The 23109-nt window shown below is 43.2% G+C and overlaps 2 protein-coding genes and 1 non-coding gene across 3 annotated transcripts; 1 reads left to right on the top strand and 2 right to left on the bottom strand.

The window, feature by feature from the left end:
* Positions 1–33: 33 nt before the first annotated feature.
* Positions 34–6539, bottom strand: ube2z (ubiquitin-conjugating enzyme E2Z). Its single transcript, XM_086170696.1, has 7 exons — positions 5689–6539; positions 5236–5308; positions 4446–4633; positions 3480–3591; positions 2313–2425; positions 1879–1969; positions 34–1076 (listed from the first exon to the last, which is right to left on the bottom strand). Exons 1-7 carry the CDS (start codon positions 6132–6134, stop codon positions 894–896), a joined length of 1206 nt encoding a protein of 401 aa, XP_086026822.1. The 5' UTR covers positions 6135–6539; the 3' UTR covers positions 34–893.
* Positions 6540–6958: 419 nt separating this feature from the next.
* trnaq-cug (transfer RNA glutamine (anticodon CUG)) lies at positions 6959–7030 on the bottom strand. The gene has a single exon. It is a non-coding gene; the product is annotated as a tRNA-Gln (tRNA).
* A 1668-nt stretch (positions 7031–8698) lies between these two features.
* xpnpep3 (X-prolyl aminopeptidase 3, mitochondrial) lies at positions 8699–17244 on the top strand. The gene is made up of 11 exons (XM_086170401.1): positions 8699–8945; positions 9034–9156; positions 10544–10731; positions 11126–11345; positions 11505–11689; positions 12211–12273; positions 12807–12920; positions 13050–13135; positions 13794–13977; positions 15258–15378; positions 16912–17244. The coding sequence occupies exons 1-11, from the start codon at positions 8876–8878 to the stop codon at positions 17076–17078; spliced, it is 1521 nt and encodes a 506-aa protein (XP_086026527.1). The 5' UTR covers positions 8699–8875; the 3' UTR covers positions 17079–17244.
* The last annotated feature ends 5865 nt before the right edge of the window (positions 17245–23109 follow it).

The following is a 23109-nucleotide window of genomic DNA, read 5'->3' as shown; positions in this document are numbered from 1 at the left end:
TTTTCACAAAAGAAGTGGGTTGTATGAATGATGTTTTTTTTTTTTTTTTGTCAAAAAGGCTCCTCTTGCAACAGACTTACTGAAGCAGGATTTCTTTAGTTATAAACAGGAATTCGAGTATTTAGAGGTGCTGATGGTTTTATCAGGCCCCGGGTGCGGGTGCAGCTGAGGTCAAGGCAGACAGAACAGGATCACCCGGCGGGGGCAGCAGTGACCAGTCGCAAGATTTGCAAGTCTTCTTCAAAACCGCAAAGCACCAATTGCCTCCAATTTGAAAAGGTTGCTGTGGTTAACAGGTGCACATGGATTCTCTGTTTCTCAGTCACTTGGAAGAAGACTACTTTGGAAAGGCGCACCAGACACCAACTGGTCTATTCAAGGCTTTCCCAACTCTGCGGCTACCTTGTCCTTGCATCTGGCCCCAACTAGCATTGACTCAATGCCTGTAAAATACTCCGCCAGTTCTTCATTGAGGAGTGAGTATCAAGCATTTTTGAGCCTTTAAGAGGACATTTTTGTTTAGACTTGTGGGTTGAACTGGAGCAACTACTTTAAAAGGTTGGCAGTGTCTGTCCATTGCCATTTCGATGCATTTGATGATGCAAATTGACCTTTTTTGTCCACAAGCAGCATGACAGCTTAATCACTAATTCTTAGTCCCCGTCAATTTGAAAATAGAACAGGAATGCAAAGTTATAGCTGGTTAGCAAAAAGAAAACTCAGCTATACCCTCAACCAAGCGTGGTCGCTGTCAAGAGACCAACTTTCTCTGCACAACCCATGTAATAGAGGCTTGGATCCAGACCTTAAACCCTGAAACATACTGTTTCTGAACTGTAAGCAAACAAAAAAAGGGTTCTTTGTCTCTAGTTCTTGGCCCTGGTTTTGGGGAGTCAGGGTTGCGAGCTGCCCTGGCTGTCAGGGTCCGTCTCTGATGAGCTGGTGTCTGAGTCAGAGGCGTCATTGTTGTGGTCGTCTTCTGCCTGTCTTTTTTCTCTGACTCGCCTGTGAGTGCTTCGGAGGCGAGCCAACAAACCCTGGTAGTCGAAGCAGCCACGCTTCTCCCCAAATGGGTCCTGAGAAGACATGGAGAGGTGAGCTAAGTTTGACATGAGCGGCACATTTCTCACAAGCACCACTGCAACTGCATGCATTTCCAGAGAACCCTTAATGTGTTCAAAATACCACAAAGTGAGGCATTACAAGGTTTTTGAGAAGTATAAATTCTAAGACATTATAATGATTTCCTAATGAGTTTCGAGCGGATTCTTTTAATTCGGTTTCTTAAATTCACCAAAGAAGTGAGCTCTCTTGTCATGGCTAATCCAAGCTCAGATAGTGTGGAGCAAAATTCTGGTTTTGTTATCCCAAGTAAAACATACATGTTTTATTTTAACTTAACTTGAACCTAATGTAACTGAACATGGCATTCCCTTCATAAAACTGCATTACATAAAATATGCAATATATGCTCAAGGGACAAAGGGAGCAAATGCAGTTCTTTTCGCAAAATTTCCCCCATGAATTACTTAAAAAAAAAAGGGAAGGAAGCTGTGAACACTTCTCCCACTGCTTTCTCATAAATATCGCAGTCACCAAAACAGACCACTTAACAGCTATGCTGCTCTTCATTTGAAACTGATTTCTCATTCAAAATACACTGTGAGGCCCAAACGGCTGCATGGACTCCTTTCTTCTCAGATTCAAGATGCAAGATGAGTTGAGGAAAGTAATTTAGGAAGAACAAACAGTAAGTAAGGTATGCCTTCATTATCTGTCAAATCGTCGCAGATTTTCCTCACTGAACCGACGCAGAGAAGAACAGACCATTAGTATTTCTGAGCGATGGTTTAAAACAAGCTACGTGTGAATAGTCACCTGCATGTTCTGTCCCTGGAGATGCAGCCTTTCTTTGCAAACGCCCTCGTAGAAATCGTAGTATTCCAGGAACGACTTTTCCATCACACTCCTAGAAACACACACACGGGTGGGGAAGAGATGTGAAAAGCAGTGTTTGCACGCAAACTTTCTGTCTTACATATTCAATTTGCATGCTTTATGCTCCTCACACTGGACAATACAGGAAAGGCATCTATTTGAGGCAAAAATCTATCTATTGTTTATAATGCTCTTTCCGTTTTCCTGGCAGGTCTTCCATTGTTCGAGCTTGCTTTGAGGAGAGGTGAAGTATGACCTGCAATCCTGCTGAATTCTTACTAATCAGGTATTTTTGCATTTAATCCAAATTGTTCTCAGCTCAGATGAACTACATCCTCGTGGTGGGTATGAAAAGGAAATCAGGTCATTCTTACCACAGAGCTTCAGGACAAGGAATGTTGCCCTCCAGCATGTCACACACAGCCACCCTCAGGGTTTCATGGCGGATACACTCATTGTAGTTCTTACTGTCCCCCGGATGCCTCTCCTGCCAAACAAGCATGAAACCAATAAAAAACATATTCAGTGACAGACTTGAGCAACTTATTCACAAAGTAGTCAATAGAAACTTCAAATGACAAATGCATTCTAATCACATCTCAAATGTTACTTTTCTGGAACAGTCAGTTCGTGAGGTGATGGTTGAAATCCACAACAGGATGTTTTACACTGGGACCTGCACAGTCTTACATCAACCTAACTGATAAATATGTATACCTGCAGAAATATATTTGTTTGATAAATAACCAGGAGTAAAGTTCTTTATCTATCCGAGCCTTTGCCTGGTTTTATCCTATGCATTGAAATCTGAAACCTATTGTGAGAGACAACTTTCAAAGTTCTGATGTTTCAGGCTGGAAGATGCATGTACTATGCATGTTTTCTGTGCCCCTTGATGACTCTGCAAAAAGATTAGACTGTAAAAGGGGAGCAGCAGAAGGGAAGCTGTGTTGCTCAAGAGGCTGTTGCAGATTTAAAGCTTTTTGCCTTTTCTGCTTCTTATTATGTTATCTTATTATTATGTTTGGATGCATTATCTAATTTGTGTAAACCGATATCCCAAGTGCATTTTTTAAAACATTTACCTCTCCAGAGCTGCTATAATATTTTTTATTTGAACAGGCGTTTTCTTTTCTAAAGTATATGTGACAGTTTCACATAGTTTATTCAGAGACTCTCTCCCTGCAAAGAAGCTTTCCTGGCAAAATATAAATTTGCTGTTGTCGATCACATGAAAATGTATGTCATGTAAGCAGAGAGAGGCCACAAATATGCAGAGGCGAGCAAATCTCTTTGTTGCGTGGAGCTCTTGGGGTTTTTATGGCAGCCTCTTCCCATTCAAACCACATAGAAAGCCACAAGCAGGAAATACAGACACACAGCCCCATTTGTTAACTTGCTAATTAAATCTCCACTATTTAGCTTGAAATGGTTGCTGATGCTTTCACTGACAAAAAAAAATTATAACTTTTTGTCAGAGAAGTCGATTTTTGATAACAGTATTGGATGTTACATGGGCTGAGAAACAAAAAAACAGGTACCTGCTCAAAGCCAGGTTCATTGTGATAGGGTTTCTCTGTCATCAGAGACTGGATGGAAATTAGGACCGAAGAGATACTCTGGGCTGGACTCCATGACGGGCCCGTCCATGTCCTACACACAACATACACACAGCTGTAGTCTGATGATGATGTAAGCCTTAGGGGCGATTTCATATGCTAGTAGTCAAAACTTCATGACAATATGGCTTTGAAATGTCTTTGTGGAAGAAGAAAAAAGCCAAGAGTAAAGTCAGCCAAAGCTATGACATTTGTGTAGCTTAACAACTGTCAATGTGCTGTAAAATTTCAAACTAATTGGCCGGACAATTCGCCTCAGTCTCTGAAGTCAAAGCAACCTACATTGGGGAGACTGGGCTTGTCTGGCCATTATTTCTTTCTGCCATTAAAAGACAGCGACTTTATGTTTTATTTTATATGTGTATTCCAATAATGGAGGGGACGATAGGGGGAACTCATAATTCCAGCATCACGCAACTTTTTCTGGTAGACATATTTATGGTTATGGTTTCAATACACAACTGTATATTTATTATATCACATTTTATTAATCTAAAACAAAAGTTTCACCAAAATTTGGCCAGGATAAAATATTAATTTTGATGTGTAAGTCAAAAAAATAAACGTGGATGTAATACGACTGATATAAAAATGTTCACTTAAATAGTACTTATTCAGTGGTCTCTTGAAGTGCATCTGGTGCATTTTGACATTCAAATGTGTAAAGGCCAGTTTTATGTTTTATGAAGTTATATTAAATAATATTGAAACGGTCTCACATGAGCATTAAACACATGAGAATTGCTACTACAGCCACAATGGCACGTTCCAAGACTGAACTTGTAACAAGATTTAACTTCCCTTATTTATACCAACTTTGATTAACAAAGAGTCACTTAAAAGAACCTGTCATTGCTGACAAACTTGGAAGAATAAACTCTCTCTCACCCCAGGATGCTAAGGCAGACCTTGCCATTACGATAGAAGTTGGGGTTGAAGCGGACAGTGTTGTGTCCAGTGGTGATGAGCTTCACCCGTGGGGGATGGATGGGGTAGTCGGGGGGGCAGCGAAACAGGAAGAGGAAGAATCCACCCTCATACGGTGTGTCAAAAGGCCCTGTGATCAAAGCATGGATCTGAAGTGGGAGAGTGAAAGAAGCAAAAGTATGTCAGATGGGAAGGACAATATGTGGATGGGGATGGGGGGGGTTCATGACCCAGAACACACTGGGTCAGGACATCCACATTCAGAACTTGTTTGTGGAAGAAAAAGAGCATAGCTGATTTCCCTGATGGCTTCAGTGTAAACACTGACTGAAAGGGATAAGTAAAATAACATTTGAATTTCAATCTAAAAGACGTGTACATATAACGCAATGTCACATCTTCGTCTGAGTTATGTCTGTAAATCCATTTTTTAAATATTTTGCCACTCTATGTCGAAAGATAAAACAGGTTTAACAGACACGATTTATGCTGTTTCACTTTTCTCTGATTTTTCCATTCAACATACATAAGTTATCCAAGGTGTAAATCCTGTTCTCAATTGCAATTCAGAGGACAAACAGCACGTGGCAATAGTTTGGTCTGGAATTAAAGCAAAGACAGACCAATCAAATGACATTAAATATTTAACAAGGCCATTACACAGTCTGACAGTAGATTTTGTGTGTCCAGAATATCAGAGACGTGCATAATTTCAATGCTACATTTATAAATTTGGTCCCCAGCATTTTACCTTGGTCATGTCTTGAGGATCTGGGACAACAAACATGCCTGGCGGTGGCTCCTTGTAGATGGCCATGATGTCCCTTCAGGACAAATTAAAAAGAGCAGGATTATTTTTTTCAATGTTACATTTTCACAAGAAAAAGAATATGATCTTGTTGAAGGGGCAAGCACAGAATAACAAAAAGACAACCCATGGACTCAAGTATGTCTGTTTTAAAACCCAACAATGCCGTAATTTATCTGGACAAGGCTGACAATATCAAAGCATTTGCAAGAAGTGCTTCAATATGGTCAAAATGATATCTAAATTTGCAGCCAAAACAGACTGTCTGCTACACAGAGCGCAGTCCAACCGTCTCCGTGGTGTTTTCAATCGAAAGTGATAGCAACTTCGTGAGAACTTTCACTTTCGGTTCCCACTTTTCCTCTTAAATGTCAAAAGTGAAATGAAATTGAGCACCGTTTTATCCTCAGGATGCACTGCTGGGAAGGCCTCTCGTTGTCCCAGTCCGTGCTGAGACTCGGGTCCCAGGAGGTGGTGTGGATCTGGGTCAGGAGGCCCGCTGCCGCCAAGCCGCCGAACGCGAGGGCGACACCCTGGAGGTGCGAGGAGGGGTGCACGGTGGGAGGGATGGTCACTACCAGCGGCGTGCCGGGGGAAAAGGTGTTCTCAAAGCCGCCTGGAGTGGTGCTGACAGTGGAACCCGGGGCCGTTTGCCCGCCGTGCGCGTCCGCCGCGGGTGGAGGGGAGGCCGGGTTGGAGTTGGAGTGAGTGCCGCTGGTCGCCGATTGTCCGCCCGGCAGAGAGATGGCCAAAGTCGGCAAAATCGAGGCTCCGCTTCCCTGTCCGGTAACGCCTAATCCAAGGGCACTGCCGTTAGTCTCCTTTCCGATGCTGTCCGCCATAGCTCGCCGGCTAGCAAGTTCAGAGATACAACGTTGGGGCTGACCGAGGTTCTAACGGTACCTGTTAGCTACATGGAGAGGCGGACGTGAAGGCAAAGTTCCCCCGGCTTGTTTACTTATTCAGTGGGCTCGGAGGGCGGAAGACGTGGAGACATGACAAGGCATATCCTCCCGCGACACTGGCTAACGTTAGCTTCTCGTTGTCCAACTCCGGGCCTTTAAAAAGTGTCAGTTAGATAGCGAAAAAAACCCGTTAGAGTCGCCGCGTCTTCTGAGCGAGCCAAACCGTGCGATTGTCGTGGCTTCTAACGAATATCGAGTCAAAATATTATGTTTCGCGAACCTACTTTACGGCTGTCAGTCAGTTGTCATCACGGAACTTCGGTGCTCTGGCTCTTCTTCTGCGGGGCCTTGCGCCGGTTGGTGCCGCTAATAACGGACTAGCGCCCCCTTCCGGCCACGCCCGCTCACCGCGTCCTCCCCGAGGGTCCAGTCTGACCCATTATCACCTGAAGGCCCAGTGAATTGTTTCCAAAAATAAGACACCAATAATTTATCTCCCTGATAGGTCACACAACTTCTCATTTGACTGGTGCATGACCTTCAGATAATGATAATTTATCCTAATTTAAAGGAAAATGTATCCCCGTGGGGAAAATCATTCTCTGCAGTGAACCCTTCATGGATGACCCATGAGCAGTAGGCTGTTGTCCACCAGCGCTACGGGGGGAGTAAGGGGCCGAGTGTCTTGCTCGACTACACTTGGACACACTAGGAGGAGCCGTGAATTGAACCAGGAATGTCCAGTTCCAAAGACAAAAGTCAGGTTCCACCGAGATTTGAACTCGGATCGCTGGATTCAGAGTCCAGAGTGCTAACCATTACACCATGGAACCACAAAATATTGGCTGTACGCTGGCTTTCTATCGAAAAAAAGAAGTGAACGCTCTCTTGTACATTTTCATGTCAGTATTTCATGAGCCAACTGATGGTTTTTGTTCAACAACATCATTTTTAGATATTTATTGAACATAATTTCAACATATTTAGACAATATAAAACAACTGAAACCATTGGATAATTTCCTGTTCTAAAATTGTCCAACAATCAGCCATCATTATATTGCCACACTGTGCATCAAATGGAATAATCAATGCTAATTTGTCATACTAGTTGATAAAAACAGTGTCTAGAAGACAAAGTTGTTTCTCTTATTAACAGTTGAGAAACAGAAAATACAGGATTTTCACCTGAATAATCAAATTTTTTAATCTGAAAGCAACACCTAAGCAAGGTGGCAACTTGGTATATGGGGTTTGACACAGCATGACATACATTTTTAAGGTGACATCATTGTCTCGATCATCTTGTTGGTGTTTTATTTTCATTTTCTCTTTTTACACCTTACAGAACTGACACATTTGTCAGTATAGTCATTGTCATATCGTCGCCTTCTTAAAATGATTGCCTAAGTTATTTTTTCTGGTTTTCATAAAACACAAAAGACTGAGCCATATGTTGAATAAGGAATTGATTTAGGCAAAAATTTAATTTTTGGCATAAACTGACCAAGGAAACAATTTTAAGAAGCTCAAGGATCAAGATTTTTAATTGTCTTTGTGCAAGTACAGCGAAATTTAGCAATGACAGCTCCTGGCTCGGAGTATGAACAGGATAAAAATAAAAAGACAGACAAGTTATATACATAGTGCGCAGATATATACATAGTGCAGATGGCATGAAGAAAAAAATGATGATATATAAAGGGAATTCTTATGTTCAATTAAATTATATTATGGTGTGTGGCCTAGAAACAGTTACAATGACGAAAAGACAAGAGGTAGAGCTGGAGGTCGCAGAGATGAAGACACTAAGGTTCTCTTTGGGAGTGACCAGGATGGATAGGATTAGGAATGACTCTATCAGGGGAACAGCACATCGTAGATGTTCTGGAGAGAAGGTCAGAGAAGCCAAACTGAGAGGGTTCGGTCATGTTCAGAGGAGGGATAGTGAATATATTGGATGCTGGAATTGGAGCTGCCAGACAGGAGGTCTCGAGGAAGACCAAAGATAAGCTTTATGGACGTAGTGAGAGAGGATATGAAGGTAGCTGGTGTGAGAGAGGAGGATACAGAGAATAGGGTTAGATGGATTCGCTGTGGTGACCCCTGAATGGAAAAGCCAAAAGGAGAAGAAGAGGCAGAATTAAATTATATTATAATATCTTGGCTCAATTGTTGAGAGTATATGATCAAATTATATAATGAACCTATTGCCATCCAGGAACACACCTAATCAAATAGACAAGGGCAGCAGGTCACTCAGTTCTCTGTTTATACAATTTCCTACTATTGTTTATTATTGTAATGTTTTACTTGAAACTCTGGCACAACAATTTCCTTCGGGAGAAATAAAGTTGTTCTTATTCTTGTTCTTATTGCCTGTGTAGAGCCCCAGTCAGTACCTCCTCCGGGCCAGTAGATGGCGCTATAGCGCCAATGAACTAGCTGGACTGCGACCCGAAGAAGAATCTGAATGAACTCTGTTAGCTAACCTCGGCGAACAGGCAACAAATTCAACATCAAAGTTGTGTTTGACGTAAAGAATACCGACTTCGGTGAAACCCAAACAGCACGCCACAGTGTGTGTCTGTAACCATCCGGTGTTCCCGTCGTTTGTTAATGTTTTCAGTCGACGGAAAGGGCACGCCATGCTGTGACAGATTCAGCTCTTGAGCTACAATGTTGCCCTCGGCGCACGCCGCTCTTGCGGCCGCTGCCAGGCTGCTGCCGCGGCGCACCTTCGGTCCTGGTGAGTTCTCCCGGTGCTTCCAACTAATCCTCCTGTTACAGCCCATTCGCTTTTATTGTCGTTAGGAATGAATGAACTTTCCCTCCAGGATGCCTTCATTGCCCGCACCGAAACATTTCCGTCAAGCCCGGGGGGCTGAAGCCCAAGGCGGTTCCATCTCGATACCTGGGTCAGCCCAGCCCTTTCACCCACCCACACCTCCTCAAACACGGTGAGTCCGCCACTTGAACGTTTTAACCTCTTTTTTAACACAGTCATCAGTCACATCATTCATACATTTTCAGAATTGAGATGTCCCACAGAGGATTAAATTAATCTATTTCTAATTGGAATGTACTGTAGAGCCAGTGGTCTATAGTTGTACCCTAATACAATGGTTACCCCTGTATAATTTTATTATTTAATCATCATTTATGACTCAATGAGTTTCTCTCAAAAAAATTGTTTTTCACTAATGGCCAAAACATCCCACGGAAAGACAGTCGAGCTGTATATCAGTGTTTCCTCCCAATGAATCCAGTGTTTTCAGGATTGACTGTCCTCGTTACAAACGCACTCCAGTTTGGTAATCCTGGTGACAGGGTTACCGTTGGTCATCAAAAAGCATTAAAAGCCATTGAATACATTTTGCAAAAGTTAATGCATTATAAAGCATTAAATTCAGTATTTAAAGGCATTAAAGATTTAAATACACTGGATAGGGAAAAACCGTGTTAAAATTATTGCTTACGACCGGTGTTTCTACTGTGCATGAAGTTACAACACCAAAAAAGTGGAAAAAAATAAGAAACAACACTTGAAATTATACACAACGTTTAATCCATCCATCCATCTTCTGCCGCTTATCCTGCACTTATGGTCGCAGGGGATGCAGGTGTCTATCCACTCTGTCTCCGGATGAGAGGCAGGGTACAGCCTGGACTGGTCGCCACATACAATAACAGTATTGGGGCAATTTTCCCTTTTTTTTTTTTTTTCAATCAACCTGCTGCATGTTTTTGAATGTGGGAGGAAACCAGACCAGAGGAAATCCACACACGAGGAGAACATGCAAACTCCACACAGAATGTTAGAACCAGGGTCCTTAATGCTGTGAGGCTGAAGCACTAATCACCGTGCCACCCTAGATTAACCCATGTGATTCTTTATTTTATATGTACATATCTGCGACTGTGAGAAATTTATTCCAGATGTAAATGAATGACACTATTATAAATAGACGTATCTGCAGTGGGACATGAGCATTAAATTTGTTTATAGCAGCATTAACAGTGTCATTAAAGAAAAATGAATTAGATTAGCTGATACCTGCACAAACCCTGTGGTAATTCAGTGCAGCATCACAGCATGGGCTCAGCAGTCAGAACCTAATTTATACAGCCGTTAGTGCTAATATGTTGGGTGCTTCGATGCGAAATGTAATGAAAACCTGGGGGTGGCTCACATGAATTGCCCTGAAAAGACACAAAAACAAAAATTTCTCATTTTTTATTTTCATTCCAGTAATTTCATTGTGTTTCCTGTGCTGTCCTCAGTCTGGTGTGTAGCCAGACTGAGCACCATTGACCCTTGATAACAACTGTGACCTCTGCCCACAGGTGAGGTGACACCAGGCTTGAGCCAGACAGAGTTCGAGCTTCGAAGACAAAGACTGGCGTCGCTCATTGAGGCTCAGTGCGACAGGCTGGGACCCTCTGCCTCCTCCTCCACCCACGTGGTCATTATTTTGTCCCATCCGACGCTCTACATGACCAATGACATACCCTACCCTTTTCACCAGAACCAGGTGTGTAGTGATTTTTTAAGAAGTTCTCTGGTTAAAAGAAGGAACACTTGTATATGTTGTTATTTGCTTGAGATAAGCCTAGAAAGGAACTGCTCAAGTGTGCTGTTTTTTTCTCTTAACAGAAAACCAAACATTTAATGTTTTGTGAGTAGAGATTTCCTGGATTCTGTTATTTGTCACAAAGTGCACCGGACTGACATTGGAGATGTGCATTTTTGTTGCGTGTGGATTCTTTTTTCCCCCCGTTCGGGCCAAATATTTAAGATCTACAGGTCACTGACCAGCATGATGCACAATCTGCTGGCATGGTCAGCTCCCGTCACACAGGCCAACTTGGTCCGCTCCATTCGGAAATGCTGCAGATAAACTGATTCGCTCCTGCATCTTTTGCCAGGACTTCCTCTACCTCAGTGGCTTCTTGGAGCCTGACAGTGCCTTGGTTCTGTATGGGAAGGGGAGGCCGGACCGAGCCATCTTATTCGTCCCCTGCAGAGATCCAGGCAGAGAGCTGTGGGACGGGCCGCGGTCAGGGAAGGACGGAGCAGCTGCTCTGACCGGCATAGAGAGAGTTCATAGCACAGAAGAGCTCGGCTTTGTACTGAAGAGCCTGAAAGGTGGGTGTGATGGCCCATGTCACGACTGTTACCCTTTTTGTTTTTATCTGTCCAGTCATGATGGAAAATATCCAATCGGTTTCTGTGAAAGCAGGATACAGGACATGACTGTGGCTCACCCTGTTTTAGAGACGTTTAATCTGATGGTTCCTCTTTCAGGCACTATGTTTTGGTACGATGGGTCGAAGCCGGCGCACCCTCGTCTCCACCAGTCGTATGTGGGTCCCACGCTGGAGGCAGGGCCAATGCCACACTCTCTTAAGCCACTCATTCACTCCCTCAGAGCCCTCAAGAGCCCAGCAGAGGTGGCACTCATGCAAGAGGCAGGTCGGATTACTGCGCAGGTTGGTATTACTTAAAGTGTTGGTGCAGTAATAACATACAATTAGTGCACTCTCATCACCAACACATTTCCTATATAGTAATTTATTCCTTTATTGTAAAATTCCTGTTCCACTTGTTTCAGTTATTGCAAAAAAAGTACATTTGTCTCTCTTAATTAGTGATATTTTATATAGATTTAAGGATGTCCATGACTAATGAAAATGTTGGAAAATTAGACTTAGACTTCTATTTAGTAGTCTAATTACTAAAATTAGAAAAATAGAAATTAGAAAATTAGACTACTCCCTCAGAAGTGCTTGCCTGCATGGAATCAAAGCCTTGATAAAAAAACTAAACGAAAATACAATTTCCTTTTCCAATACAGTGCGCATCTGTAGAAATGCCCTTTAGCAGCAGTGTATTTACTTTGTCGTAGTATTTAGTTTATTTCTCCCTCTTTAACTCTGAGTTTACCTTTCTTGAGAGATGAGCCACAGAGCCCCTTGAAGGTCAGCCATGAGCAGCTCAGCTTATCTTTCAGGCTTACAGAAGCACAATGGCAGTGTCTCATGGTGGGATCGATGAAGCTGTGCTCTTTGCAAAGGTAATCTACCGTATATTTAGTGCTCTCGGCTGCATGCTTCTTAGGTGTGTGTTATAGACCTCTGGTTCTACTCTGACAGCAGAAGTCATAGACTCAGTATTATCCATTGGTAACATTAATTTAGACAATGCTCTTCAAATTTTTTGGGGGGCACAGTGGCGCTGTGGCTAGTGCTTCTGCCTCACACCAACCATATCCCTGGTTCAATTCCGACCAGAGGCCTTTCTGTGTAGAGTTTGCATGTACTCCCTGTTTCTGCATGGGTTTCCTCCGGGTTCTTTGCTTGCTTCCCACAGTTCAAAAACATGCAAGAGGTTCATTGGAGACCCTAAATTGCTTGGCCGTGTGACTGAAAGGGTGAATGGTTGTATGTCTCTGTATGTGTCCCCGTAATCCTCTGCCAACTGGTCCTAAAGGTTTCTCTTCGGCTCACACTCATTGAAATTTCATCCAGATTCCTAAGCTCTATTATTGACATGATATATAGTATACATTTTTATTTATGTATTTTCATTCATAAAATCCTGCTCCAGTTCGATTTTGAGAGTCGGATACACGGTGCCAATTTCCTGGCTTATCCACCGGTGGTCGCTGGAGGGAATCGAGCCAACACCCTCCACTACATAAATAACAATCAGATTATCAAGGTAAGTTGCCGTTCAAACTTTACGCTGGGGAGTCCGCCATCTCTAGGAGACAAAGTCCATCTAGTACAAATGTTTTGCACAACCCCACATCATGTTTGAGGACGTCTTTCTCTTTATCCCCTCCATCAGGACGGTGAGATGGTGCTGCTGGACGGTGGCTGCGAATACTTTGGTTATGTCAGTGACATCACTCGGACGTGGCCCGTTAACGGCAAGTAGGTTTGAAAAATGATCCTTCAAGTTTTGCTGTGAAGGGCTCAAGAAAAATTCAATAGTTGAGGAAGAAAATTCCCATATATGACACACATTGTGTCACATGGTATTGTAACAACCCAATAATGAGGTGCTGTGAGCTCCTGACACCAAGGAAGATTTAGGCGACTCTTAAGATTTCTGTCTTGACTCGAAGTATATGATCAAGCCTTAGTGTCAAGAAAAAATCTGACGGACTTCCTTTTGGTGGGAAGATGGCTAAATAGTTTTTATTCATCTACACCTTTGGCAAGTTGCTAACCTAGTCGTCTGAGGATCCATTACTTGCCAGAAAAGCAAATATTAGAAACCTATTCTTCCCTCTTGTGTTCTGGCTCTTACACATTTGTTTTGGCACTGCAATTAATTTTTTAGATTCACAATGTCTGTTTATAAATAATTTATCATAGTGGAGTTCAGAGATCTGTTATCAAATCATTACCAGTCATATACTTTGCAATATTGATGCAGGCTCCTCAGTATATAGCCACACAAAATGTATTTTCAACAATGAAACTCAGTTCATCCCCGAAGAAATCGTCACGTGAGGAGTTTTGTCTTTCTGTTTCATTCATGTGTCCTCACATAAACAACCGGTCCTGACCCGTGCCCTCTCGCCAGATACAGCCCCGCCCAGGCCGAGCTCTACGAGGCCATCCTGGAGGTCCAGCTGGCCTGTCTGTCTCTGTGCTCCCCCGGCATCAGTCTGGATCACATCTACAGCACCATGCTAGCGCTGCTGGGTCGACAGCTCAGGAGGCTGGGTATAGTGAAGGCCAGCACCAGTGATGCTGATGTCACAAAGGTATTAACCTGAAAAGAATGCTCACTTTTAATTGAAGTATAGATGTTATCGTGAAAAGTGCTACCTCCTAAGTTTTTCATAGGCAGCCACAGAGTTTTACATTTCATTGTAGGGGAAATTGGCTTCAATGTTGGGTTTGCAAAGAGCTTAATTAGAGTATTAGCATATTTTTTGACAAAGGTTGATGTACAATAATCAGATCATACTATGTGTGAAGCTATGTTGTAAATATTGTTATCCAGTCTATGTGCAGAGTGCGGCGGGTAACAGATATCACAATTCATTCATCCAAAGCTTGCTCAGCTTGTTTTCAGCTCAAGCTGAATAATTACCATGCTGCTAGAGCCATTCAGTCTTCTCCTAACGTTCCAAGGCAGTAAATAACCAAACTTCCCAAGTCGTTTTATCAAGCATCTCAAGATTTTGTAGAAAAAGCAGGAAGGAACACTGCAGTCCTCACTCTTGTCACGCAGGATACACGCCGAGCAGACCAAGCCCAATTGATATTGCGATCGTCCTCAGCGATGTCTCTCCGCCACAGCGCTCTTTGCCCCACATGAGAAATCAGAATCAGAAGAAACCTTATTTATCCCCAAGGGGCAATTGGGGGGAGGGCACGGGGTAGCAGCATCAAATTATGAACATCAAAAAGTATAATAATTCACTGTACAGAAATTACGTAAATTGTGTCATTGGTAGGAGACTGCGATGTAAGCTGCGTTCTGCATTCATATAATAAATATATCATAAGCGACATAACACTCGGCGGGATGGGGGCTGGTATGGCGATGAGGGGTTTGCAGGGTTGCTTGGAATTCGGAGTTGCACGGCTTTGGGGACAAAGGTTGCCCCTCTCCTCTAGGTTTTGCAGGCGGGGCAGTGGAGACTGCAACCTGAGGGGATCCACTCGAAGTCTGGGTCTAAGATGTGGTACTGATCTGTAAGGTTCTTTTTGGCTGTTTTTAAAATGTGACTATCATGGAAGCGGGAGAGAGGTCTGAGGGCCAATTATTTTGGAGCAAACCAAGTAGACCAAGGCGGTGGGCTCAGGGCAAGTCCTGTTGTGTTGGGTGATGGAATGGAACCAGCAGGTGAAGGAGAAGGTCATTCCGTTCTCAATGAAGGCGTAATAGAACGTGGTTAGGATTGTGCTGCTAACCTCAAATGACTTCCGCTTCCTGAGCAGGTACTGCCATTGGCAAAGTTCAGTCTCTGGAGCACCATCCTACTATACAAACAACAAGCACGGAAATCATAACAGATTTTCTGATCTTCCCCAGGCAGCGAGGCGGTACTGCCCTCATCACGCTGGTCATTACCTGGGCATGGACGTCCATGACACACCCGAGCTGTCCCGCTCCCAGCCTCTACAGCCCGGGATGAGTATCACCATAGAGCCAGGTAAACGGCAACAAAGAAACAATATATGCCCTTCTTGTGTTTGCCCTCCAAATAACAGGTAATCCTTGAGAGCCATCAGAAGCGGCCTCATTTTTCTCTGGATGACACTTTTTGATACTCAAAATCAAGAATTGATTCGTTATTGTAGAGGCACAGTGAAATTTTGTGATGATCTGATGATGATGCAAAATCTCTATAGAAGTAAACTTGTTCATACTAAAGTCCCTGGCTGGGGCCGTTCAGTTCTCCCCTCTCAAGGAAGAGACTGACAGACAGTTAATTTGGACACATCAATGTAAGTGTTTGTTCCTGGTACATTTTGCATTTTGGCATGTGGACTGATGACCACCTGGGGCAGAGCTCAAATCCACCCTCAGAATCAGGTGACTTAAGTCTGTTGACAGAGGTGAGTATTTCAGGGATTTCTGATCTACTGGGATTTTCGCACAACCCTCGAGGGTTTACAGGGAATGCTCTGAAAAAGAAATTATACACTGAGATATATATAAATATATCCAATTTGTGGATGCCATAGATAGGAGTGAAGGACTTGACTGGTTTGAGACATTACAAATTTAACAGTGAATCAAATGACATAACAACCAGGCTACACTTCTTCTGAAGGCTACTCCCAAGAAGGATAGCGCACCATGTTGCACAGCTCAAGTAATGTCAAACCGGTTTATTGAACATGACAGCGAGGTCACTGTACTCCAAATGGCTGCCACGGTCACCAGATCTCAATGGAACGGCAGAATCACATCATGGATATTGCAGCTGATGAAGCTGCAGCTGTGACGCTGAAGTGACAATAAGGACCAGAATCTATTCGAGAATTTTAGAGTGCATTGTTTCAATGATGCGATCATAAAAAAAGATGATGTTGCAAGGAGTTCCGAATGGAGTGGGCAGTGAGTGTGTGTGTTTATGCAAAAAAAAAACAAAAAAAACAAATATACATTGATATATGATCATGATATTTGCTTCCCACCAGGTTTTTAATCAAGACATGTGGTCACACGTACAGACACTTGGACATATTTTGCATAAAGTGTATTCTTATTCTAAACTTCATTCAGAAAGCAGACGGAGTACCTGTATTGATCACTCAAATATATGAAATCTCTGCTCCCTCTGTGTGTGGCTGAAATCATTTCAGCAATCCTCACATCATCAGGATTCCCATGAGTCGTGGACTGTTAATTTGGTTTTGGCCCCAAAATGAAAAAAATAATTGAGAGTAAAATGAACAAGGTGTGGATCCTCACGTGCTGGTGCGATGAACTAAAGTCAAGCACTAAAATTCAGTGTTAGCAACATGAAATATCAGTGCTCTTCTAGCTACAGCAGAGTAACTGGCTCTCTTAGTAAGTATATTCTATGTGTGTTGTTAATCTGAGTGATTGAACCATTGGGAAGCATGACCACTTTTCACTTCATGTTTTCCTGCTGTGTTTTGTGACATAGCATGCAATAGCTGTGCTCTCGTTACCAAATGGACACAACCTGACCTGTTTTCATGTCCTGTCGCAGGGCTATACATTGGCGAGGACAACGATGAGGCCCCGAAGCATTTCCGTGGCCTGGGTGTGAGGATCGAGGATGACGTGGTGATCCAGAGCAAGGGGGGCCCACTTATTCTATCCGCTGACATCCCAAAGACTATTGTTGACGTAGAGCTGGCCTGTGTCCAGAGATAGGAGTGGGACGGACAAGACTTACACAGAAAAAGAATCTTGATACACGAGTGTAACTCCACCCAATCATGATGAGCAACCTGTCCCAGACACAGACCTGCGCTGGCTGTGTCTAAGTTCTCACATCAATGTTGCTTTATTACCATCCTCCACACAGCCTCCCACCCTGTCAGAGAGTATTCACGAGTGAAGTGTCGTACCCAGCCCGATTATTTCTAATGTCGGTGTCTCAATCATGGGTTAGAAGTCTTGATTTTATTGACCTGTAAATTTTTATACGCGAAACTGTGGATTTTATTGTGGTTTTTATGAACTTCTAATTGTTAATTCACAAAGCCCCCTGAATGATGGTGGCTTGAGCTGAGGCAAGCCTTTACTGTATTGCTGTACAGTATAGTTTTTTGTTTTCGTTTTTTTTTTTTTTTTTTTTTTTCCCCAAATGAACCAAATATTATCCTATAATTTGCATCCGAACCGACTTGGTTTTCCCCCTCCACCTGCTGTAAGGAGCATCATAACCAGTCCCGGCCCTGTCCAGTGGAGGCCCTCCGATCTAGTTGTGTTGAGTATAGTTTGCTGTCAGCCGTGCCCCTACATGCTATGCCTACTGCATGCCGTTGCACCACATTGAGAATAAGGCCATTCTGTTGCGATGGTTATCAGAGCACAAACACTACACTGTAAATCACAACCTAAAAACGACCGTTCACCGTAAATGTCAGCGTCTCCAGACCTGTTTGAGACCCAGCGTTGGGATGCATCCCAAGTGATCGGCAGTGACAGAAGTGGGTCGATGGCAAAACCCACAACAGTGATGCAAAATGTAACAAAATGCTGCCTCTGAGAATAGGTGTTCTCAGTGAATCAGATAAAATCAATTAGTTCACTGGTCCATCGTTGGGGCTCTACACCACCTCTAAATGTGAACTCATCTGCACAACGCAGTGTTCCCCGTGTGACTGGATCCCTCTGGAATCATATCAATACCAAGTGTCAAAGGTTTCTGTCCCTCTGCTGCATGTTTTTCATCTTCGCAAAAATCATGGCTCAACTAGATGTATATGTTTTTGTTTTGTCCCCCAAGTTTTGTGTGTGTGTGTGCGTGTCTGAACTGCTTGAGGCAAGTGGCCCTTACAAAACTGAAAGGGATAGCACTTTGTTTGGAGTTTGAATGTGTTTGATTATTTAAATTTATTGTATTTTTTGCAGCAGGAGAGAAAAATACTTCCTAATAAAGAAAGTCTTTATTCTTTTGACAATCAGTTTGGTTCAAGTTGATAAATGATGAAAACTGCAGCTGCAGATTCGGAGTGAACACATCAGTGTTTTTCTCCAAGGGCAAACAAACAAAAGGATAGAAGTTTCATGCAGTCCAGACTTTTAAGTTTATTTTGTTAAGAAAACCAAGGACTTTATTGCAGCTGAGACCTAATAGCCTGCCAGTTCAGCACTGAGAGCCACGGACCGTCCATCGGGCTTATGATTGCCAAATCAGATTTCATCCCAGTCACATGTTAAGACATGCACAATTAAATAAAATCATGAGCAAGAATCTAAACTGTTTCCAAGCAAAAATGTGTAAAGCTATAATGAAGCACTCAAAGGCCAGGGATCCAGCCCTGCCAAGAAGTGCTTGTCAAAAAAGAGCTCTGGTCCAACACAAGACATGGAAGCACTGTTGGTGTCAGACATGGCTGGGCAGAGGCAAGGCCTCCATCAGGGCCGATGGCTGAGTAACACCTCATCTCCACTGAATATATTTGAAATGACTCAATCGGAATGTGACAAAATGAAGATAAACCTGATTTTGTCTCTTGCCAGATACAAAACAGGCCAACTTGAGTCTTGCGGACCAACACAATTAAAGTGGATCTGAACCAGCTAAGCTCAGCAGCACTCCAAGGGTGGGCCTATGGCAGAGTTGAGCTCGCTGGAGCTCCTCTGTCCATCAGCAGGAGGGGTCGATGTAACACGGATACCGACAGATAAGACACGTGTGTGAGAATCAGCACCCCCTGCATCCCGCTTTGACAGCGGTAGGATGCAGCCAGCGCGGCAGGTAGGACCTTTCACAGGTAGCATGATGAATAGAACATTCAGAAAAATCAACATTGATCTCCTTGTTCTGTGAATTGGATGACTCCAGAGCACAAAAAATCAAAATGCACTTAAAAACAGATATCACACCATCAAAATAGTTTCAGTTTTGTCGAAGGCGCTTAACTGAGATTTCTCATTACAGTCAAATCAACTTGACAATTAGCAGACATGGAGAATGCATTCTTCATTTTTAATTTAGCTCCTGCTCACAGCAAAGGGAGGCAAAACAACGTCTGCCGACCAGTCATTTGTTTCACAACCTCTGAAAATACTCGTTTCTGTGCAGTTTTTAACTGGTGTCAGCACATTTCAGATCTCTGATTAGATTTTTTTGAGTTTTACGGCTCCCGCTCAGGACCGATCCCCCACCCCCCTGTCCTCTCATAGCGGAGACACAAGGATGTATTCAAAGAATCCACTTCTGTGAAGCCATGACCTCGATCAGCCGGGGCTCCATCGTAGTAGATTCAAACACCCACGATATTATTGCTTTCAACAAAGAAAAATTTCCCCTTAAAACTTCTGCAGATAATAAGAAATGCAAAATTTTTTTTCAAAGGGAGACATCTTTTCCTGCAGAACAAGCACTTTTGCATTTTGATACTATTTTTAGCATTCCACAATTGCACTTTTAATCTCAATTAAATTGTAATAAAGCCTTTTATATTATCGGATTGGTACTTTAACACTTGATAGTATTGCTACTTTTGTGTCTCATTCCCCAGGACTTTGGAGTATTTCAGCCACATACTTAGCTGAGAATGACAAATTAAATAAAATCATTCTGAAAATATCATAAAATGAAGATAAAACTGAACATATTTGATGCATATGCTCAGAAAAATGTAACATTTGAGAAGAAATGCAGTATAAACACAAATGAGGGAGGGTAAACCAAGGGGGCTGCTTCCCTGAGAGCTGTAGAAAATGTGTCTCAAAGACTCAGTGTAATTGAATAAGTCTGCACCATTGAATTTCTTTCAGCTGTTTCTAGAATCCTGCCATAAATCAGCAGCAGATGATGACAGTCTTCTAAGAGACCTTAGTGAGCATTGATGGTAGTCTAGCTCCGCCCTGCCCATTAATGCCTCTGCATGTTAGGTGGAAGATCTTAAAATCAACTCCCAACATTACAGGAAACTGTTGCTGAGCATTTAGAACTGGAGTAATGTCCTGTCTTATCTTGCTGATGGTTAATAGCCAGCTAGCCAACTAACGCTTCTACCCGCCATGGTGACTCAATAGTTCACCGTCTGCTTTATCTGCTTGGTCTTCATAAATCATTCCCATTTATGTACCAGGGGAAATTGATTCAGTTGGAAAATAAGCTCCGTGAGCTGCCGCCTTACCGTGGTGAAAGGGTTTGAGCGTCCTGGTGATCCTGGGAGCTTTGCTGTTGGGGGCTTTACGCTCCTGGAAGGGTCACCCGAGGCAAACAAGTCCCAGGTGAGGGACCAGACAAAGTGTGGCTCAGAAGACTCTCATGTAGAAGACAAATATTGGACCTAGATTTTCCCTTCCCCGGACACAGGGAGTATGGGGTACCGAACCCCGTCATACGGGCTGTTCGGTCCCTGTATGATCGTTGTCGGAGCTTGGTCCGCATTGCCGGTTGTAAGTCAGACCCGTTTCCGGTGCGATTTGGACTCTGCCAGAGCTGCTCTTTGTCACCGATTCTGTTCATAACTTTTATGGACAGAATTTCTTGGAGCAGCCAGGGCGTCGAGAGGATCCAGTTTGGTGGCCGCGGGATCAAGTCTCTGGTTTTTGCTGATGATGTGGTTCTGTTGGCTTCATCAGACCATGATCTCCAGCTCTCAACGGAGCGGTTTGCAGCCGAGTGTGAAGCAGCCAGGATGAGGGTCAGCACCTCCAAATCTTGGACCGTGGTGCTCAACCGGAAATGGGTGGAATGCCCACTCCGGGTCGGGGAAGAGGTCCTGCCCCGAGTGGAGGAGTTCAAGTATCTTGGGGTCTTGTTCACGAGTGAGGGAAGGATGGAGCGGGAGATCGATAGGTGGATTGGTGCAGCCTCCGCAGCGATGCTGACTCTGTCATGGTGAAAAGGGAGCTGAGCCAAAAGGCGAAACTCTCAAATTGACAATCAGTCTACATTCCCACCCTCACCTATGGTCGTGAGCTGTGGATAGTGGCCTTAAGAACAAGATCATGGATACAAGTAGCTGAAATGAGTTTCCTGCGCTGGGTGGCCGGACTCTCCCGAAGAAATAACGTGACAAGTTTGGTCATCTGGGAGGAGCTCGGAGTAGAGCCGCTGCTCCTCCGCATAGAGAGAAGTCAGATGAGGTGGCTCGGCCATCTGGTCAGGATGCCCCCTGGACGCCTCCAGGGCGAGGTATTCCGGGGCATGTCCATCTGGGAGGTGACCACGGGGAAGACCCAGGACACGCCGGAGAGACTATGTCTCCAGGCTGGCCTGGGAACGCCTTGGGGTTCCCCCATAAGAGCTGGACCATGTGGCAGGGAAGAGGGCAGTCTGGGCCTCACTGCTCCGGCCGCTGGCCTTGGACCCACTCTGGATAAGTGGGGGAAGATGGATGGATGGATGGATGGATGGATGGAAAACATTGGATTTTCCTTTTAGTGTCCCAGAACTGTAAGTTTCATAGACTGACTTAATCACACACCATGGTGTCTGACTTTTGGGTGGAAACAGTCTATGGCTCGTTTTCATCAACCAAGCAACCATTTCTCGCAAAAAGAAATATATTTCTTTCTTTGAATGTTTCATGTTTCCACAGGTGATCCCACAGCAAATCCTGAGTCAACTTAGCAACACCTGGAATTAGAATGGTAAGTCTTTCGTGGTTCATTTGACATCATGAAGACAGGGATCAGCTAATGAATGCTGTGGTTGGTGGTGCAGTATTTTCTCAAAAATCATTGCTATTCACCTTTAATGGTTGTGATCCTTGCCCTTTACAAACAATATCCTTCATATTAATTGAATTTTCAAAATTATTTTCTGAATAGCAAAGCATCCTAATCCTTTCCTTTCTCCCTTCGAGAACTTTGTATGTAAAAGAAAATATTTCAATAATTTCTTTGTATGTTAGACAGCAAACCTGATCATCCCTTGATTTTATCTTCTAATTTTATCTTCAAAAACCCGGCCCTTTTGACTATTTCATGATGTTTCAAGCCTTTAAATGCCCTGTGCAAAACTTTTTTGGGCCATCATGCAGATGATAAGGTGTCAGTGTAAATTGTTGTCAAAGGAAAGTATGTCACCGCCGTTGTGGTTGCTTTTCCAATTTGCATTTTCCATTTCCATTCCAATCTTTTTCTTATTTGGGGATGTGCAATCTTTTGTCACTATAACATAATTGGGATAACAAAAAAAATATATAGATACTAACTTTAAAGTTTGAACAGGCCCTTCACTAATTCAGCTCCATTAAAAGTATGTAAAACAAGTGTGAAAAATTGAACCAAAGAATGAAATATTTTCTTAGCAGCATGTGGTGTAAACTGGTGGCGCCATCTTGGGAGGACATTTGTTGGTTTAGGCATTGAAAAGCAGCTTTTATTCATTTTATTGTATTTTTTTCTGGAAAATTGGAAAAGTCAGTCAGCTATAGCAGGCTGCGGTATCGTGTGGCGAGAAACTAAACAATGGAAAAAACATTTTTTTCAATCTGAGCAGCCCTGGCTGATCCTCTTAATATGGCGCCCCAGTCCCAACATGCTTGTCGCGCCTTCACCGTTTCACCGCCTACAGAAATGGCATTAAATGATAAACGCTTAGGATAATTCAATTTATTTTTAAAATCAACTGTGGTGGTTTTTTTGCAACAAACCATGACGTCTATTTGACTCCAGGCGTTTTTTTTTTAATTTTTTTTTTTTTAATTTTTTTTGTTATTAGTTCAGAAGCTGAGATAGTTCCGGTCCACTGCTTTCCAACGGGACG

Source organism: Fistularia commersonii, chromosome 23 (assembly GCF_037954325.1).
Source record: "Fistularia commersonii isolate RoL2024-O1a breed Wild chromosome 23, RoL_Fcom_v1.0, whole genome shotgun sequence".
Lineage (NCBI taxonomy): Eukaryota > Metazoa > Chordata > Actinopteri > Syngnathiformes > Fistulariidae > Fistularia > Fistularia commersonii.
This window is presented reverse-complemented; position numbering and strand designations above follow the sequence as displayed.

Coding starts and splice junctions, on each gene's coding strand:
- ube2z (XM_086170696.1), bottom strand. CDS start 6,134: ATGGCGGACAGCATCGGAAAGGAGACTAACGGCAGTGCCCTTGGATTA. Junction 4,634..5,235: donor ATCCTCAAGACATGACCAAG/GTAAAATGCTGG, acceptor CTCCCACTTCAG/ATCCATGCTTTGATCACAGG. Junction 1,077..1,878: donor TCCAGGGACAGAACATGCAG/GTGACTATTCAC, acceptor ATGTCTTCTCAG/GACCCATTTGGGGAGAAGCG.
- xpnpep3 (XM_086170401.1), top strand. CDS start 8,876: ATGTTGCCCTCGGCGCACGCCGCTCTTGCGGCCGCTGCCAGGCTGCTG. Junction 10,732..11,125: donor ACCCTTTTCACCAGAACCAG/GTGTGTAGTGAT, acceptor ATCTTTTGCCAG/GACTTCCTCTACCTCAGTGG. Junction 12,274..12,806: donor AAGCTGTGCTCTTTGCAAAG/GTAATCTACCGT, acceptor ATCCTGCTCCAG/TTCGATTTTGAGAGTCGGAT.